Source organism: Sminthopsis crassicaudata, chromosome 3 (assembly GCF_048593235.1).
Source record: "Sminthopsis crassicaudata isolate SCR6 chromosome 3, ASM4859323v1, whole genome shotgun sequence".
NCBI classification, from domain to species: Eukaryota; Metazoa; Chordata; class Mammalia; order Dasyuromorphia; family Dasyuridae; genus Sminthopsis; species Sminthopsis crassicaudata.
Genome location: NC_133619.1, coordinates 65,925,131 through 65,946,283, shown reverse-complemented (window position 1 = coordinate 65,946,283; position 21,153 = coordinate 65,925,131). Strand labels below are relative to the sequence as shown.

The window sequence follows — 21,153 nt, the reverse complement described above, 5'->3', positions numbered from 1 at the left end:
CGATTAGCAGGAGTTTGTCTGAAAACAATCTGGGAGCTTTAAGATTCAGCATCTTATGGTTCCAGGAAAAACTCCTGGGGTTACATTAAGAGAAGCTGAGGTTCCAGGTGTAAGAAGATGGGAGACAGATTGTCCTATGCTAGGTGAGGCTGGGTTTTAAGAAGGATGTTGGAGGTGTAATGGACAGTGTATCAGGTCAAGGAAAGACCTCAAGTTCCTATCATATAAGCGTCAGTGAAGTGAGAACAGGGGATGGGATAGCTCTGAAGGCTCATCTTTCCAGGTGAAGCCACAAAGGGGCACATTTAGGTAAATTTTTTTTTCTGATAGAAGGAAAAACTTCCCAATTAGAACTACCTAAAGTGGAATGGGTTGTCTTGGGAGCTCACTAGAGGTCTTCAAGGAAAAGCTGAGTGAGGGCTTGTGAGACATAGCATAGAAAGAAGCTGGGATGAACTTCTGGTTTCACTGGACTGAATACCTTCTTTCTATCCCTGCCCCTCCCCTCTCCTCACTTCTTTACCAGTGTGATGATTTGGGAGTGGGGGGGGGGGATAAAAATCAGTCTCACAATTTTTGTTAAAAACAAAACAAAACATAATATTTTAATCAGGTAACATTGAATCAGGGACAAATTCTCCATCATGGAATCCCTGAAATAGGTACAGGCCATGGAAAAATGTGGGAGGGGGATTCTGCTGCCTCTGGAACTTTCAATTCATGTTTCTGGCTGCCTGTGCTAATGATCAGCCTGCCGTGGTTTTAATTAGTTAGTGCATCATTTCTGACTGGTCTGATAGATTTAGAGTCAGAGGTCCTCAGGTCAAAGCCTGGGTCCAGCAATCAGTAGACTGGGCAGGACATTCATTCCCTTTTCTGGGCCTCCATTTTTCTCTTCTGGAAAATGAATAATTTGAATGAGGAGATCCTTGAGGTCCCTTTTAGTCCTAGTCCCCTAAGATCCTGTGATGCTTTAATAATGCAGAATGACCATTAAATCAACCACTGACAGTGGATATGAACCGTGTGAAGGCCTTTGGACCTTCCTTCTTGTCTTTCCCTTCTGATGCTCTCATCATCAGGGCCTACTGATGCTATGGAATTAATAGTAGGGAATCCTTTGACCATATCTCAACAACAGCATGTCCTTGTTTCCTTGCCATTGCTTAGAAGGAATCTGCCTCAGGTGTGGACATGCCCTAGTGAGGCTGTGCCCCCTAATGCTCCAGGAGGATTCCATTACCACATGGAAATTGTGACCATTTCTTAGCCTTTTTCCCTTCTCATCTCTTTCCCCCTTTATTTCTTTTTCTTCCTCATTTTTCTTCTTTTTTTTCATAATATGATATTGAAATATGTTCTTAAATGTTTATCATGTTTATTGAACAAAATGTTATATTCCCTCCTATTAAAGGAATCATGGGACAGTAACCTCTCTCAAAAAAATTAGAACAGACTTCAGGAAATTTTCATTTCCATGTGGGTCTCCATAAGCTTTTTTTTTTTCCTGCTATAGGTCAATAACTCTTATCATCTTCCCACTCCCATCCTACAGAGTTAAGACCCTATCACTAAGAGGAAAAGCATAATCAAAAGCCAAAACTCTGAGTGATTCACTAGTGAAGCAGGAAAGAAAATGATGGTTCTTCTAATAATAGCTTTAGGTGATGAACTAGTCACGCTTTTTCTTCCAGCCTCCAAGTATGTTTATTTTCATGCCTCTTAACCATAGGGATGATGACTAGAAGGGAAAACAGTGACATCTTTTTTTAAGAAAAGATAGGAAGGTATCCTCTATAGTCAATCAGGCTTCTTAGTCTTATAGGCTCTCTTCTCTCTCTCTGTTACACATAAACATATATGTGAACATAGATATAGAAAAACATACATATGTGTGTGTGTGTATATATAATTAATAAAAGTTTAAAATTTTTGGAATAATGTACATTTACTTTTTTAAATTTAAAAAATATTTTTCCTTTTAAAACAATAATTTTTAATTTTTTCAATTACATGTGAAGATAATTTTTAATGTTCATTAAAAAAAACAATTTGAGTTTCAATTTTTCTCTTTTCCTCCTTCCCCCTTTCCTAAGACATTAAAAAATTCGATATATACTTACATGTCTTTTGTCCCAGAATCATCCTTTCCCCCTTCCATCTGTATATTTTAAACTGACCTTAGTGAGTTCCCTCTTTTCTAGTTTTAATCTTACCAAACTAATATATTACCCTAACCAGCTTGCTTATCCTACTTATCTGTGACTATAAACTTGTCCACTAACCCATACATCTCAAATAAATCAACCTTCTCATTCAGATTTTTAAAGACGTGCTGTTTAGTTTTCTTCCCTCAGTCATTCTGGTGTCCTTTTTACTGTAGCTTATATGTGTGTACCTGTCCTATTGTTGTAACCTCTGGGTCTGTAAGTCCTTGAAAACAGGGCTCTATCATATCTGAAGTATATTTTCATTGTCTTTATAAGTTTTTTGTCTACATTCTGTAGTTGAGAAAACTGAAGAATTCATGAAAAAGCATTTTCTTAAATACTTATTATTATGAATAAAAAAGCATTTTCTTAAGTGCTTATTACTATGAGTAGAAAAGCATTTTCTTAAGTACTTATGAATGAAAAAGTATTTTCTTAAGTTCTTATTACTTTGAATGGAAAAGCATTTTTTAAAGTACTTTTTACTATGAATGGAAAAACATTTTCTTAAATGCTTATTGCTATGTAGCACCCTTCTGGTGTTGAGGATTAAAATACAACAGCAAAGACATTCCCTACATAGGGAATGTAAGGTGAGCTTAAATTCTAATGGAGAAGGCTGCACCCCTCCCTGGAATAGATTGATACACCCCTTCAAGGAACAGAGTAGAGTTGATTTGATCGGATTCCAGAACTGAAGTGAGTGGATCGGGTATCCCACTGGTCCACACTGTTTAGAAGAGGATGGGAGCAGGGTTGAGCCCTGCTTGGACTATTGGACTAGGTGAGGGACTCATCAACCAGGGACAGGGGCCATCAGAAACAAAAAGTTTCTGAGATGAATGGATTAAAAACCTCCCCAGGCCACTGGATCTGTCCCAGATGTCCAAGGGCTATTAGGAGCAAACATGATGGTTTGGAAGGGGACAGTTTTTTTCACTTTATATAAGTGGGGTATTCCATAGGACTTCTGCGTAAAGCAGTTTTTTTATGTAATGCAAAATTTGTCCTGTGCCACAGAAAAGGGAAAAAGGGGGAGGGAGTAAGAAAGGGGGCCTTGTGCCAGTGGAGGGAGGGGCCTGGCACATAATCCAAGGCCAGGTGGGGACAGAGAAGGAAGAGCAGGAGGAGGAATATATCTGGGTCTTGGCCAGCCACATGATAGCTGGGCTGGAACTAAGAGGAAGATAAAGGGGGCAGACACAGATGGGAGAGGACCGGCTGACATGTGGGGGCTGGGGACAGATGAGCAGTACTTATGGGAGACGGAGAGGGTGGGCATGTGGGCAGAACAGAGTAAAGGTCTCCAGAGGCAGTGGCAGAATGGGAGGCTGTGGACACAGAGCTGAGATGAGGGGCAGGAGCAGAAAGAGAGAGCACAGAACTGTCCAGTGAAGTTTATGTAGCTTTTTTTTTTTTTTTTTGAATGTGAATTTCTTTCAGAATTGTAGTTTTGCATAATGAGAATTTTAATAAAGTATGAAAACTGTCTGTACAGCTTTGGACCCCTCCGAGAACTATCTAACCCTTTTGAGAAGCTAAACTGGAGCAGATAACTCCCCGTTAAAAATTATACCTTTGGACCATGCCATCGAGCCATTCCTTTCCCCCCTTTATCTACACATTCTTTAGCTGACATGTCTTTTTCCTCTCCTCAGTGGAAGAGGTTCGCCAGCTTCCCGGCATCCAGCTGGAACCTTTGCCCAAGGTGGTGCTCCAGGCTTTTGCTGCCCACCTTGAGAAGAAGTCTCTTCACCCAGAGGAAGTACCTGAGGCCGACCTCTCCACTGTGGATTCAAAACTTGTGTCTAGTCTGATGCCCTTTCAGAGAACGGGAGTCAAGTAGGTGCCTCTTTCTTGGGTCACACAGATCACTGCCATGCCCTTAGTCTGTAAGATGGGTGCTGCCCTGTCACCTATAATAACGGTTTATCTCCTATTAGCTTCTTCTGAAAACATTTAGTTATTGATTAATGTGATTATCTGCGGTCTTAGAGTGAATCCATAATTTACAGGTAATGCTAAAGTCTTTTTTAGCCATTAATTTTAACCTCCTTTGCATGGCCTTTTTCTATTATTTAAATGAAATTTTTAAAAAATTTAGTGCCATATATTGGATTATTTGCCATCTAGGAGAAGGGATGGGAGGAAAGGAGAGAAAAAATTTGGAACACAGAGTTTTGCAAAGGTGAATGTTGAAAATTATCCATGCATATTTTTTGAAAATAAAAAGCTTTAATTAAAAAAAAATTTAATGCCTGGGATAAAGAAAAAAAAAAAATTCAAGATAGTCCTGCTATTAAGGACTCACTTTGACACAATACATATGAGAGAGATGATAGCAAGACTGTTTTCATTGTATCTTTTTAAATGTCATATCCATTCAGATATTGAACCATATGACTGTAACCAGGACTTTGGGGGGGGGGGAAATATTCTTTTCTCCATAGCTGAGACTGCTGAGGGGTTTGGGACGAATGATCTACAAAGAGATTGCTGGAACTGGTTGTGATCAGTGAGTTTGGAAGCAGGTGGATGCCCTGGGGATTAATGTTACTCAAAGTTTCTTTCAGTTCAGGGCCCAAGCGTCTTCACCAGGATCTGATGGGAGCTTCTGGGGGATGTTGGCAGTGCTTTGATCCTCCTGGAATCTCAGGTTAAAAACAACAAAATTCATTGGTTTGAGTTAAATCATCCTTCCTCACTCAGAGGCAGGTGAGAGATCAGAAAAGGAGCAGAACAATAAAGTTGCCTTTAATAGGCAATAACCACATTGCCTATTATTTCTGGAGAGACAACTGATGGACCCTTGAGGGCAGATTGAAGCATATTTATACTTAAAAAAAATTTTTTTTTTCAATGTGACTCAGAAGGAAATAATTTGCATGACTTCACATATATAATGGGTATCATATTGCCTGCCTTCTCAGTGGGTGAGGGAAATGGTGGTAAGAGGGAAAGAATTTGAAAAGGGGGGGGGGGGGGAGTATTTCTGTGCAACTGAGAAATGGAAAGAAGTAGCACCTGAATCCTTGATTATTTGGAAATAGTCTGTCAGCTCCTAACTAGAACCCATTTCCATTAAGAAAACGTATCATAATTTGGATAGATAGCTGTCAGATATTCTTCTGAATTTGCCCCTTAGAAGGAACCTATCCGCACTATATCCCTTTGCTTCCAGCTGTGTGTGCCATCTATTTCTTTCCCTTTCCTATCTTCTTATCACTACCAGAGGTTCCACCTCCGCCCCCGCCCAAATAAAACTCCTACAATCCTTATCTCTCCCTGACATTTCTATCCTTTATCTATTTAAGCCCTCCTTTAGGCCTTGTTTTAACCAATTTCTTTCTGTGCTGTTCATTCCTTTAATCTTTTTTCCTATGGTTTTTTCATTAAGCTGATAAAGATTACCCATCCCCTACTGTGCCAAGCTCCCTTCTTCATCAGTTCCATTGGACTCCTCAAGCTAGGGCTGTTTATTAACCTCATCTCCATTTGCATTAAACCAATTTCTGAGGGTGCCCGGGGACAAGGTGCGCGTCACTCCTGAGTCGGCAAACTGGAATCTTGGTAACTCTCTTGATCTTTTTGTACTCTGGGAAAGGGCAGGTGCTAAAGCCACTAATGATGTTTGTAGTTCTTCCCCACTTTCTGATTCAAATCCGGACTTGAGGGCAGAAATTGGGAGAGGAGTCCATCCCCCACATTGTTCATTTCTCTGTGCCAGAAGTGATTTTGGTCATTATTAGGAGACAATCATCCAGGTTGTCGATGATTCAGGCTTCTTTATCCTCCTTTTCTCTTTCTTTATGACTTTGTCACCTGTAACATGCCCTCCTGGCAGTTACAATTACTAATCTGTCCTAGACCCCCCAGAGTACCTTTGACCACTGTCCTCTGCAGTGTGAGCTCTACCCGGCTCGCCTCCTCTGAGGCCTTCTAAGGTCTCTGGCCACAATCTCTTGAATCTATAGCTTAATAACCGGTAGCGCACTCAAGAACAGCCACGTGTAATCTTAAAAGCCTTTATTATACCTACTCACATAATGCCCTGACTGATGCCCTGACTTGTTGGTTCCCGAGTGAACACCTGGTCAGAAGACCCACGTGTTCACTACCAAAACCCTTACCTCTTTCGGCCACCCATCTTGGCTTGGCCACCCAGGCTGGGGAGCCAGGGTGAAGAGCGCGAGGTTAAAGAGGGCGGTTGCTGCCTGCAGTGGGCTTACATAGGGCCTGTGAGGTCACACACAGCCAATCAGCGAGAGAGTCACCCATTACGAAGCTATCTCAGTATGGACAGGATCCCGCCCAAGGGCAGTCCTAATATCCACAGAAATTACTTCCGGGCCTCAATGATGCGCTGTGGTGCAGCCCATTTAAAGGCCCCTTACAGTCACCTACAAGTGCATGCATCCTGAGTTAATCAGGGGAAAGGAAAAGAATTAGAACCCATTGTCAGATTTTAAGTGTCCAGAAGGATCTCAGAGATCATCAGGCACAGTAAAGCATTTATAAAATGGTAGAGAGAGTATGGGCTCTTGGGTCAGAAAACCAAATCCTGCTTTGGTCATTTAGTACTGGTGTGGCCCTGAGCAAATATATCACTGTACTTACTTGGGTCTTAGCCTTTAATTAAATGGAATTAAACTTATCCTTAGATCATTTTTGTTATGTTTTGTTTTGCGGCTGTTCAAGAAATAGGATGAAGGAGCTAGGCAGAAGTTGGAAGTCCTGAGAGAAGAATCACAGAAGTTGAAGGGTCCTCAGCAACCATTTAGTCCAACTGCTTCCTCTTCCCATCCCACCATGGGCTCGTCCAGCCTTTGGCTTACAGATCTCCAGGGTCTAGGGGAATCCAGTGGTCCTTGGGCCACTCCATTCTGATTCCACAGAGCTGTTTGATGGGAGGTATTTCCTGACATTTTCCAGGTGCTCCTAACTCTGCCGTGTGTAGCCATGGGGAATGAGCCCAATGTCCCTTCCTCATGGAAGCTTTGAAGGACTTAAAGTGCCGCCATGTTCCTCCTCCCCCCACTCCACTCCTCCCCCTGAATCTTCTCCTGTCCCCCTTGAAGGTTCCTATTTCCAGGCTTCACAAGTCCTCCTGAGCTGGTCTCTCGTTTTTTCCATCATCCTAGTTGCCCCCTGCTTTGTGTTCTCTAGCTCACCTTTGTCTTACCTCGGTTATAGTGCCCAGAACCAGACACGGTGTACTCCAGGCGAGGTCTACCTAGAGCGGAATGCTGAGCGTCTCTCACTTTATTTCCCCTGGAAGTACGCTTACATGTATGTAAACATATTGTTTTTCCCCATAAAATGTTAGCTCCCTGAAGACAACAGCTAAAGCGATCACAGAAACTTTATTTCCTTTTCTGAAAAGGTTATTGAACTAGAGAGCAGAGAAATGCTGCAAATCCGGTTTATCTGGTTAATCAAAATCTTTGGTAAAGTCTCTCTTGTAGACTCTTAGGGAAGCTCATGCCTACTTGAACACTGTTTAACTGTGATGGGAATACTGTTGAATAAAGTTAAACTTGAAGACCACCATGACCCTCAGATCTTTTTCAGATAAATAGCTCTCTAACAATGCCTTTTCCATTTTGTATTTGTGAAGTCAGTTGTTTGAACCCAGAAGTAAGACTTTATGTTTATTCATATTAAACTTCACCTTATTAGGTTGAGTTTACTAAATAATGTGCCAGCATTGTCTTAGTTCCTGACTTCCATGGAGCGTCAGCCATCCCTCCTGGCTTTTGTGACATGTGATAAGCATGCCATCATCTGTACCTTCATCCTCTAAGTAATTGAAAAAAAAAAAAAAATTTAATGGTATGGGGCCAAGAAAAATCCCTCAGAGCCTCTCCTGAAGGCCTTCAAGAAAGCACCAAGTTAGTAAAGAGTCCTTTTGGATCCAGCTATTCATCTGGCCTTCTAATTCGCCCACCATCTGGTCCAAATCCCTCCTTATTTTTTGTAAGAGAGATTTTACCAACGACTTTATTAAAACGTGGATAAATCATCCGTATCAGCTTTCTGTTTATAATGCTTCTTGTTCTCAGGGAGTTTACATTCTGTAGGGAGCAATAATCTGCATATGTACATGTAAAATTATTCAAAATATGTAAAAAGTGAATGTAAAAAGGGGACTGTTCAGTACCAGCAGTTAGAAAGTCCAAATGAAGAAAGGCCTTTTCAAAGAATCAGTGATTGAGCTGGGTTTATTTGGAAGCAATTAGAGATTCTGAATGGAGGAGGTGAGAAGATAGGCCAGCTAGGTGATGCACTGGATGCCCTGCAGGCCTGGAGTAGAGTCAGGGAGGCCTGAGTTCAAATCTGGCTTTGTGCACTTTGTAAGCCCAGGCATGTCACATCCATCTGCTTTAGTTTCTTGATATATGAAAAGAATAGAATAACAGAATCTACTTCCCATGGTTATTAAGGGAATAAAACAATATTTGCAAAGCACTTTGCAAGGCTTAATGGGCTCTATAAGTGCCAGCTGTGATGATTCTGCTTATGAGGGACAACCTTTGCCATCCAAGAAATGGCAGATGAATAATACTACTTTGTCACACACACCAAAGATTGAGAATTACGCAAAAAGGATTTTGCTCTGTGCCAGGTATAGAACTCATGCTTAGTGGTCTCTTCACATTCACAATGATCAGTCTTTTTTAACTCTTCCTGGGCCAGAAGAACCATTTTGAATGAACATGTACTTTCACTGTGGATTGTTAACCTGAAAGCATTGCTTTTGACTGTTGGTCACGCTTTCCATGGTCAAGGATCCTAAAGCAAAGTCAAATGGCCTTCATGGGTATTAAAACTAGAACTAACGGCACTGACATTACGTCCTAATTTAGCCAGCCTACTCCACTGCATGTTCACTAACTGTGCCTTTAATAATATACATTCTAGCATGTGGCTAGGAATGGAATCAAAGCCAAGTTTACCAGCCTGCTGCTTGCCACTGCCACAATCTTCCCTCTGTTGGCAGCCGGAACAATATCCACCCTTCTCTCATCCTGTTTACCACAGTCATTCATTTATCACTGAGAATAATTAAGCAATCCCATTCACCAGCCCTTTAAATTCAGCTGAACTGAACTTTTAATGGCAGCCTTGGTCTTCTCTTCTTTATTCCCTTATTTAACTTTGGTATCGTACCTCTCTTAGCCATTCTTATTTTTTTCCCCATCCACCCATTCTTCTTGGCAGGAAAAAAAAAAGTGGAAGCAAAATAATGTTTGAGCATCTCTAGCTTCCTTCTGTTGTTGTTACTAACTTGATTCTACTTTGATGGGGAAAGGAATAGGGAGTTCCCAGGGAGTGCTGGGAAGAAAGTTGTCTCTTCTTTCTGGGCCGTGATCAGTTGTTGTGGTTGCTGAGAATACAAAGGGCAATAGAACAACATGAAAGACCTGTTCTGTTTGCCTTTGAGAGGTGGTAAAAGTAGTGGCAGGCATTTATCTGTATCCACTTAAAAATACTATCTCACTAAATGTAAATCAACCCATGCCATGTTCCCTTTTTTCTTCTTCTTCTGTTTTTTTTTTTTTTCCTCTTGTGGTTTTCCCTTTTGTTCTGTTTTCTCTCCCAACATGATTCATAAGGAAATTGTGTTAAAAAAAAAAAAAAAAAAAGTGAATGTACATGTATAACCAGAAAAAGAAATGCTTTATGTGTAACTGGGGGAAATGAAAAAATATCTATGTTATCTCATTAGATCCTCACAACAAATCTAGGATGTAGGTGCTATTATTATTCCCATTTTACAAAGGTGGGGCAATTAGGGGGAGCAGTGGATAGAGTGCCAAGCCTGCAGTCAGGAGGGCCTGAGTTCAAATCCAGCTTCAGACACTTTGGTCCTTGGCAAGTTCCTTAGCTCTCCTTGCCTCTCAGTTTCCTCATCTGTAAGTTATCTGGAGAAGGAAAAGGCAAGCCCAAGCCATTCCAATTTCTTTGCCAAGAAAGTCCCAATGAGGTCAGGAAGAGTCAGACATGACTAAATGACTAAACAACTTTACAGATAAGGAAACTGAGTCAGGTGTAGGTTAAGTGACCTGCCTAGCATCATACAGCTCATAAGAGTCTGAACTCAAATTTGAACTCAGCTTTTCCAGATTCCAAGTCTGGCACTCTATCCATTGTGTTATCTTTTTAGCAGTCGGGTATCTTTTTAAATGGGATACCTGCTAGACATACTTCTCAGAATTCTCTTGTTTTGTCTTGGGTATCATGACATTTTGGGGAAGGCGCCCAGGAAGTTAATTGTAGATTGTTCTTATGTTTTTATGCCGAAACAAGGGGATTGATTTGTGTGAGTTAGGGTTGGGATTTCAAGGAACATAGACAAAGCACCCATTAAACTAATCAGACTATAGGACTTGGAGATAGTACACAAATCGTTTTAGTGACTAGATTCACTTCTGCAAAAAGGGTGCAGGATCTTGTGCCCGAGCATCTCACTAGCCTCCTAGTTGCCTGCCTCAGTGTGACTGTAGGAATTAAGGCCTATAAAATAGAAACTCAGGCATCTACCCTGGTTCAGGCCACCATTTGCATATGTAATGTATTTTTGTAAATACTTAATTTTTTAAAAAAAATATGTATTTATTAAAAATAAATATATATTAACAAAATAAATGAAAATAATAAATATGTATTATTAAATTTATTTAATTATATATTTCTACATTTATCATGTTCACAAGAAAAATCAGATCAAAAAGGGAAAAAAATGAGAAAGAAAAAAAGCAAGCAAACAACAACAAAAAGGTGAAAATGCTATGTTGTGATCCACATCTTCTACTGTGTATTTTTATATTAAGATGCACAAAGGGAGCTAAATGCTTCAATCTAGGATGAACAAAAAAGCAAATCATACATACGCCAGCAGGAGAGGGTCTACTAATGTTAAGCACATAATTTGGTAGAATTCTTTGGGAGTTGGGCCACACTCAAAGATATTCATCAACAATGATGGACAGAAACAACTACACCCAGAGAAGGAACACTGGGAAGCGAATGTAAATTGTTAGCACTACTGTCTATCTACCCAGGTTATTTATACCTTCGGAAGCTAATAATTAATGTGCAACAAGAAAATGGTATTTACACACATATATTGTATCTAGGTTATATTGTAACACATGTAAAATGTATGGGATTACCTGCCATCGGGGGGAGGGAGTGGAGGGAGGGAGGGGATAATTTGGAAAAATGAATAAAAAAATTAAAAAAATTAAAAAAAAAAAAAAAGATATTCATCAATCTTTCTAGCTGCTGCTAGCCTAGCTGTTAACCTTTCTGGGTATCATGGCCTCCTGGCAGACTGGTAAAACCTTTAGAGCCCTTCTCAGAAGGATAATTTTAAAAGCATAATAAAATACATGGCATAACAAAGTAAACCCATGGGACTAAAATATAGTTATCAAAAATTTAGAAAATAAGATATACAGTATCACAAAGGAAGGCAGTTCTATTGAAATAGGTAACAAAATACGTATTTTTTAAAGTTCATGGATTCCAGGTTAAGGACTTCTGCCCTAGCTGCTTGTTCCTCTCTTTCTGGGGAATAAGTAGCCTGTTCTAATTGGCCTGCATCATTAACCCAAAACCATTTTGCCTAAAACATTTCATCTCATAGTTTCACTTTAGTATGTTTTGGTTTTGTCATTTTGTGTGAGTTAAATAGGACTTTCCAAGACTCTCTTCCCTTCTTGAGATGGGGTTATACAAGCAACTTGATTTTAGGTGAATTAATTTAAGCTGGACATTAACTTAAATTATAAGCTTCTGTAGACTGGATACATGCATATTTATTTGTAAAGTAGATAGACCCGAGTTTAAATCCAATCTCAAACACTTACTCGTTGTGTAATCCTAAGCAAATTCCTTAACCTCTATCTGCCTTATTTTCCTCATCTATAAAATGGTAATGATAGTAATAGCACCTACCTTTCAGGGTTGTCAAGAAGATAAAATAAAATAATATTTATAAAGCACTTTGAAATCTTAAAATGCTATGTAAATGCTAGTTCTTCTTGGCATTATTATTATTATGCACAGAGGTTTTTGTTAAATTATATTTGATGATTAATTACATAGTAAAAGTCATTGGAAAGTTGAGGCTGTTCTAATCCTTACTTTGTCTTTTTGTAGTTTTGCCATATCCCACGGAGGCCGTTTGCTTCTTGCAGATGACATGGGCTTGGGGAAGACGATCCAGGCCATCGGTATTGCTGCATATTATCGGAAAGAATGGCCTCTATTAGTTGTTACTCCTTCATCAGTGCGATTCACCTGGGAACAGGTTAATTCTGTGTGTGTGTGTGTGTGTGTGTGTGTGTGTGTGTGTGTGTGTGTGTGTAAGGAAGGCATTCTAGCTGGAGGGACTGGGTGACGGTGACATGTGTAACAAAATGAAGTTGTATAATCCCTTCCTTGAAGGCTTTTAAGGAAAGAATAAAGTCCTTTTCTGACTGGTTTAGGGAATTGTCCTAGATTATCGATCTTAAGTTTATCACTCTTTACTCTGTCTATATCAGTTTAGATCTGAGAATCTACTTTACTTATATTATTCATATATTTATAGCATTTATATTAATTAATTAATTTTTATTATTAATTTTTTTAAAAGAAGCCGGGAAAACTTACTTTTTGTCCTTCATGGTTTTCCTTTTTGATTTCTTGATATATAGCTCTGGAAAGACAGGTTTTTTTAAAAGCCTATGTTTTAAATGGCACTGCTTGACTCCACCTTAAAACCTAAATCATTCTGGCTTTCCTTGAATGACCTATAATAGATCCAGCCGAAGCTTACCTGACTCCTATGATGCCTTAGAATGATTGGAAATAGTAATTGTTTTCTATTCTGGTTAGAAATTGAGAATCTTCCTCAATTCCAAATTGTTATCTTTATGATGGTGAATTGAGCCATAATTTGTCTCAGTGCTCACCCATCCCTCAATCATTGAATGCCGTGGTCTCAGACAATCTGAGGCCTGGAAAAGACCTTAACTTAGAAAGGCCAAGGTTACCCACTGCATCCTGGGCCACAGCTAGTTATCCTGACCTTGGTCTTGCCACTGGGCTGCTATCACTGGAGGAGTGACTGAGGCTGGTGACTTAGACTCCAAGTGCAGCTCTACCCCACTCATATCTAATTCATGGTCAAGTCAAGACATCACCCTCAAGATATCACTGGTCCTCTCCTGAGAACAAAGGAGGAATAAAACAGGAAACTGGTATTGTCAGTTAATCAATCATCAGGGATTTCCCAGGATACAGACTGGAGTAAAACAGCCTCCGCCTTTCAAAGGCTTACATTCAAATGGATGTGCTCCTTTCCTGCCATTGGGACAAAGCTAACAATCCATTTTTAAAAATCTAGCCTTTTCCAAGGATTTAACTCTTCTGCCAGACTTCTCCATGGCCCAGCAAGGAAGGACTGGACTACTTCATTAACACTCTTCAGTGTAAGGAAAAGGAAAAATGGATTAAAACCCTGAGCCTTCATTCAGCCCTTTGATAATTATTTTGGCTTCCCAATAGTTTGATCCTTTCTTAAGTGTCCCCCGATTAATATCTGACCACTGGACGCAGAGGGCTCTGGAGGGGAAAGTGGGACAGGTGACCTTGCACACCCTCCCTCACTTAAATCCAATTCACTTGCATGTTATGGATCACCTCCCTGATGTCATGGCCCTCTTTGAGAAGGAAGGAAGAACATCTCTGATCAAGATAGCAGTGTTGTCCGGGATAGACCGATGTCTACACAAGCACCCACCTATGCTTTTCTCTGATAGGGAAGCAGAGCTTTCTCGTATATGCCCAAATAACCAGTCATTCTGTCTTTCTCTCTGTCAATTGAATCCGTGCTTCTGGTGACTACGCATTTCACATTTGTTTAGTTTGTGTTGCTTGTTAGATTGCCATATGTAGTACAGTTCTCTGAAAGAGCTGGGGTGCTTTTCAGAGGAAGAGCTGAAAACATTTCGGACCCTCACAAGTTCTTTGGCAAGAGTCTTTTAACCACCTTTGTCCCCTGGACCCTTTGGGTTCAGCTGATGCTGACTCAGGACTTCTCCAATGTTTTCAAATGTGTAATTTAACTAGGATTATAAAGGAAACCAAGGATACTGAAATAATTATGTCTTATTCACGTTCAACAGACTCCTCTGAGATCTGTTCGTGGATACCTGCTGGCAGGAGACTTAGAAAGACTTGGGGAGAGATAGGAAGAGAAGGAGGGGATTCAAAGCAAAGCACAGGGATGTTGGATAGCACCAGGAAGACACAGGGAGCACACAGAGCCTGCCCCTTGACCCATGAAGGACCCCCCCATGACTTTCCTCTGACTCACATATTGATTTGACAGGTGATGCAAACGTGAGAGAGTATGTCTGTTGTAAGCAGATGGCTTCACGTATGGCCCACTTCATGGCTCACAGTTGTTTTAGAGGCAACAGAGATAAAGCAAATATGAATAATAAAGTCAGGGTACTGATTTTGAGAAATAGAAAGGAGGTGTGACAGTTTCAGGGAAATTTTTATGGGCTTTCAGGCTTGTTTAAAGGGGAAATTTATAGATAAATGGTGGATGGCAGGGAAGAGGTGATAATATTAGTGAGGGGGTGGGGGATAGAAAAGGGAGATGACCAGATTGAGCTTGCAGGACATTGCACCTCCTGGTGGGGATTGTTTCAGTTGGGTTTACCTCTCCTTTCCTTTGCAGGCCTTCCACCACTGGCTGCCTTCCCTCAGCCCAGATAGCACCAACGTGGTCGAGACCGGGAAAGATAGTTTGACAGCTGGCTTGATCAATATCGTTAGTTTTGACCTTCTCAGCAAGTTGAAAAAACAACTAAAAACTTCTTTTCAAGTAATTATTATTGTAAGTATTCTTGTGTCTTTATGATTCCTTTTTTCTCCTGAACTCCAAGTCGCTTGAATCAAAGCTCCTAATTGTCTGTGGGAGAATCAGGGCGGCTCCTCCCTCTACAGTCTGAATGGAGGCTCTTGTTTCCTTCAGGAGAGACTACTGTAGAAGGGATCCTAGAGTGGCAGAGCCTTCAGCAGCCTGCCCTAGAACTGTTTAGTGTGTCTCCTCAGTCCTGGGCGTAAGGATGGTGTCTGCTCAAGTTATCCCTATTTCCTATTAGATTTGATTTGCTTAATTTCTTTTTTAAAAATATTTTGTTTCTCTTATTACATGTAAAAATATTTTTAACATTGTTTCTTTTTTTTTTAAGTTTTATGTTTCAAATTCTATTCTTCCCTCTCACTTTCTATTCCATATCCCAAGACAGTAAACAATCTAATATATATTATACATGTACAATCATATAAAACATTTCCATATTAGTCATTTTGTGCAAGAAGACTTGAAAAAGAAAGGAAGAAAGAAGAGGGGAAAAAAGTAGGAAAGAAGCAAGGAAGGAAGGAAGGAAGGAAGGAAGGGACGAAAGAGAAGAAAAAGAAAAATATGCTTCAATCTGTGTTCAGACAACATCAGTTCTTTCTCTGGAGGCAGATGCCATTTTTTATGAATCCTTTGGGATTATCTTGGATGACCATATTGCTGAGAATAGCAAAATCCTTCATGGTTCTTCATCTTACACTATTTCTATAATATACCTATAATCATCTACAATGTTCTCCTGATTCTGCACATTTCTCTTTGTATAATTTTATATAATTCTTTCTAGGTTTTTAAAAAAGCATACTGCTTGTCATTTCTTATACCACGATAGTATTTCATCACAAACATATCCCATAACTTGGTTCAGCCATTCCCCAATTGATGGATGTCCCCTTGATTTACAATTCTTAGCTTCCACAAAAAAATTTTTTTCTACCAATAGATCTTTTTCCCTTTTTAAAAAATATTTTATTTTTTCCAATTACATATAAAAATATTTTTAACATTCATTTTCATAAGATTTTGAGTGTTAAATTTTTCTTCTTCCTTCTCTTTAATATGGTAAGCGATTTGATATGGCTTATATATGTATAGTCATGTAAAACATATTTCCATATAAGTCATGTTGTGAAGAAGAAACAAAACAGAAGAAAACAATTATGAAAAAAACAAAATAAAAACTATGCTTAGATCTGCATTCAGACTCCTCTGAGGTGGACAGTTTTCTAGCATGAGTCTTTTGGAATTGACTTGGATCATTGTATTGTTGAGAGCTAAGTCAGTCATAGTTTATCATCATACAGTTTTGCTATTAATGGGTACACTGTTCTCCTAGTTCTGCTCACTTCGCTCTGCATCAGATTATGTAAGTTTTTCTGTGAGCATCCTGTTTGTCATATCTTATAGCACAATGATATTCCATTATATTCATATTCCACAATTTATTTAATCATTTGCCAATTGATTGGCATTCTCTCAATTTCCAATTCTTTGCTACCACAGAACAGCAACTAAAATATTTTCATTCAAATAAGTTTGTTCCCCCTTTTTATGATCTGATCCCTTTGGGATGCAGACTTAGCATTGATATTGATGGATTAAAGAGTTATGTACTGCACAGTTTGATTGCCTTTTGGTCATAGTTCCAAATTGCTGGATCAGTTCACAACTCCACCAACAATTCATCAGTGTTCTAGTTTTTCCACATTCCCTCCCATAAAAAGCACAACCTTATGATAAATTTGCATAACCAAGCAGAAGCAAAATCCCATGTTGACCATGTCTAAGATTGTCTCATTCTGTAATTTTAATTCATCACTTTTTGGCAGCAGGTGAATGATATGTCCTCTGGATTCATGGTTTATCATTGCAGTGATTAGAGTTCTAAAGTCTTTCAAAGTTACTTTCCTTCATAATGATATTTTATACATTCTTCTCCTGAATCTGCTCTGTTTGTTCTGCATCAGGTCATATATCAGTAAGTATCTTCCCAATTTCCTCTGGAGCTGTCCCCTTTTGTGACACAATATATTGCAACCCATTCTAATACCTCTTCTAACTTCTAATCCTCTTCTAATTTAACAGAAATATTATATCTAAAAGTAAAGTGATGTTTGTTTTTATGGTATGTTGAAGATTTTTTATTTTATGATTGAAGATGTTCTTGATGATTAGATATAAAGAATGCCAAGATCCTAGGATCCCAAACTGCTTAGGTTCTGAGAGATCATTCATTATACCACAGCTCTTTTTTGTGGTGGCAAAGAATTAGAAATTTACAGGATGCTCATCAATTGGGAATGACTGAACAAATTGTGGCATATGATTGTGCTGGAATACTATTGTGCTATAAGAAATGACAAGCAGAATGCTTTCAAAAAAGCCTGGGAAGACTTAAATGAACTGATATAAAGTGAAATGAAAAGAACCAGCAGAACATTGTACGCAGCTGGAAATATTACAAGATGATCGACAATGAATGATTTAACTATGATTTAACTCTTGTCATCAATGCAAGGATCCAAGACAATTCTGAAGAACTTATGATGGAAAATGCTATTCAACTCCAGAGGAAAAACTGATGAAGTCTGAATGTAAATTGAAGCATACTTTTTTTTTTTTCTTTGCCTTTTCTCACAATGATTAATATGGAAAAGGACTACACAGGTATTCCCTATGACAAATTGCAGGCCTTCTCAATGAGGGGAGAGGGAACAGAAGGAGAAAATTTGGAACTCAAAATTTTTAGAAATTAATGTTAAAAATTGTTCTTACAAGTTCATTGGGGAAAATAAAATACCAAATAAATAATTTTTAAAAGAAATTTTAAAGTATAAAATAAAATCAGGGAGCACAGAGTCAGAGAGATAAAATTAAATAAACAACCCACTCAGTCATAGCAGAAATTGGATTTGAATCCCAGTCCTCCTGATTCCAGCTACTGTGTTCTTCCTACTCCTTCAGTCTGCTTTCCCAGTGAACATGGACATTTCTATCCAAAGGGACTTCTTTGATCCATAGGCAGGATCCATCATCATCAGGACAGCTGTCTCCTCTTTAGATTGTCAGGGTTTGGGGTTTTCTTTTTTCTTTAATCAGCACATTCATGGAAGGAGGTGACAGCTGTGTCTGGTTTTTATTTGCTGTTTGTTTTGGGCCTGGGATCTGCTTATTTTCCTTCCTTTAAAGGAAAGCCACATTTTCTTGCACTCAAAATATATAGCCTCTAGATAAACTGTATTCCATGGATAAAACTGCACCTGGCTGTCTTGTCTTTTTAAGGCATTTCTGCTGATATCAGCTCCCTCTCCAGGGCTATCCAGAAGCAGAGGGAAGAGAAATAGAATAGAATTGAATAGAATCAAATCTTGCATTAGGTAACAGTGAAGCATAATAGAAAAGGGAGGAATTAAACCTCAGAACGTTCATACACCCTCCTCTAAGCCTAGCCCAAGCCTTTCCATTGTATGAATAACTTTTATGCAGGTCCCCATGTTTACCAGCCCATTCTCTCTTCTGCTACTTAGTAGTAGACACTGAGTCAAACAACTGAAAAGATTTTTTACTACTTGCATTAGTTTATGATTACTAGTTTTTTTCTTTTTCTTTTTTTAAAATTAATTTTATTTATTTATTTTTGGTTACATTTTAGTTTTAACCATCTCCCATTCTCCCTCCTCACTGCACAGTAGAGAAGGTCACCATTTGGTATAGAAGGGTGTGTGTGTATGTGTGCAAAACCATACTGTCTATACTTCTAATTATCAGTCCTTTCTTTGGGAGTGGATGGCATTTTCCTTCATGAGTCCTTTGTAGTTGATTCGAATATTTATGTTAGTCAGAATAATTCAGTTATTTTTTGAACAATATTGTTGTTACGCTATACAATATTTTCTTATTTCTTCTTATTTCACTCTATTATTTCATGCAAGTTCCAAAGTCAACTTGCTCATCATTTCTTATAGCACAACTGTATTCCATCATAATCATATACCACAGCTTGTTTATCTATTCCCTCATTGATGAGTGTCCCCTCAATTTTTAGTTCTTTGTCACCACAAAGAAAACTGCTATAAATATTTTAGAATTTATAGGTTCTTTCCCATTTTCCCTTATCACTTTGGGGAACAAATCTAATGGTGATATTGCTGGGTAAAAAAACATAGTTTTTTAATCCTTGGAGCTTAATTCTAGATTGTTCTCCAAAATAGTTGGATCAGTTCACAATTCCCTGAACAGTGTATTAATAGCCTAATTTTTCCATATCCTCTCCAGCATTAGGCATTTTCCCCTTCTATCATCTAAGCCAATCTGATAGATGTGAGATGATATCTCAAAGATGTTTCAATATGCTTTTCTCTAATCAGTAATGATGTAGAGCATTTTTTTTTGTATTTCTATATATAACTTTTATATTTTCATCATATCCCTTGCCCATTTATCAAATGCAGAATGTCTCTTATGTTTGTAAATTTGACAAAATTATCTATATATTTGATATATGAGACCTTTATCCAAGAAACTGTTTATAAAGCTTTTCCCCAACTTTTTGCTTTCCTTCTAATCTTGGCTACACTGATTTTATTTGTACAAAATTTTTTTAATTTAATGTAATCAAAATGACATTTTACAACTTCAATGCTCTCTATCTCTTGTTTATTCATAAATTCTTCTCCTATCCAGAAGTCTAATAGGTAATATGTTCCGTATTCTATTAATTTACTTATCTCCTTTTAGTGAATGGTGGAAGATATTGGTCTATACCCAATTTCTGCCAGACTGTTTTCCAGTTTTCCAAACGTTTTTACCAAATAGTAAATTTTTATTCTCAAAGCTTACATCTTTGCTTGTCAAACACAAACTTGCTATAATCATTTACTGTTGTGTCAGTCTTTTGGAAGTGATGATTTACAGACTTCATCTAATGATTAGTTTCTCAGTTCATTAGGTGAAGAATGATGAATGTTGTTTACTTCTCTGACCCGGACAATTGTTCCTTATTTGTCCAGGATGATTGGAGTAAAACCTCCTTTGGGCTACCCAGCTTCTAGTTAATCACCCAGTTTTTTCTTGTGTCCAGCACTATAAGTGATAATTTGAAGAATACTCTTATCTTTACACTCAGGGAGACTACTGTCTGCTTTGGGTGAGAAGTCATTAAAAAAAATCACCAAGAACATATGATTATGGCATTATTACTCTTTACAAACAAAAATTGGGCCAGAATTTTGAATTTTTAACTTCAAAGTAGTCAGTGGACTGCTATTTCTCAGACTTTTCTTAGAACTGTGTGAGAAAGCCTTCCGAGTTAGTTGACCAGCCCTACAGTTATGGGGTACATTGTCCTCTGCTCCCCTTTTTAATTCATTGAATTAGCTGATCTCTTCAACTCTCTTAGTCACTATTCTTGACTTGGAGTAGCTTATAGCTATTGTTACCAGAAATTAATTAATTCCACTCCCCCAGAGAGTCCCCATCCTTGTGGACGCTGGAAGTCATTCCAGAGGAGAGTTCCAACAGCAGTCAGTTCGCCAGTAAAGCTTTATTTGTCATTGCTGTTGTGGTAACAGGGAGCTGATCATTAAATATTTATGAAGTGCCTGCTGTGTGCCAGGCCCAGTACGACAGCAGCAGCATTATGGAGAACCCTGCTAACCGGTCACACCGCATCCCTCATTCAAGGAGACTGTGGAGGGAATGGCCTTCGTCGGCCTGTTTCTTGAGAGCCGTAATTTTACATACATGTGTGTGTGTGTGTATAATGTATGCATAAATATATATTATATAGAATGTAATACATACAACATATAATGTTACATATAATACATACATATAATACGGGTATAACATATTTCTATATAACATATTTAATGTAATATATGTGGTGCATCTATGTGTATGGCATATATCTGTAATTTTATAGATTATAACATGCATATGATGTAATATAGGTATAATAGATGTATAATTTTATAGATATGACAGCTATCACATAATATGCATACAACATATAAT

At 38.6% G+C, this 21,153-nt stretch overlaps 1 protein-coding gene across 3 annotated transcripts in view; it reads left to right on the top strand.

Moving 5' to 3' along the window:
• Positions 1-21,153, top strand: part of SMARCAL1 (SNF2 related chromatin remodeling annealing helicase 1) — a 79,701-nt gene that overhangs the window by 19,428 nt on the left and 39,120 nt on the right. For all 3 annotated transcript variants that reach the window (XM_074298738.1, XM_074298737.1, XM_074298739.1), the window contains exons 6-8: positions 3,869-4,052; positions 12,378-12,528; positions 14,953-15,111. In XM_074298738.1, coding sequence (XP_074154839.1) covers positions 3,869-4,052; positions 12,378-12,528; positions 14,953-15,111 — 494 coding nt within the window. The remainder of the gene's footprint in view (positions 1-3,868; positions 4,053-12,377; positions 12,529-14,952; positions 15,112-21,153) is intronic.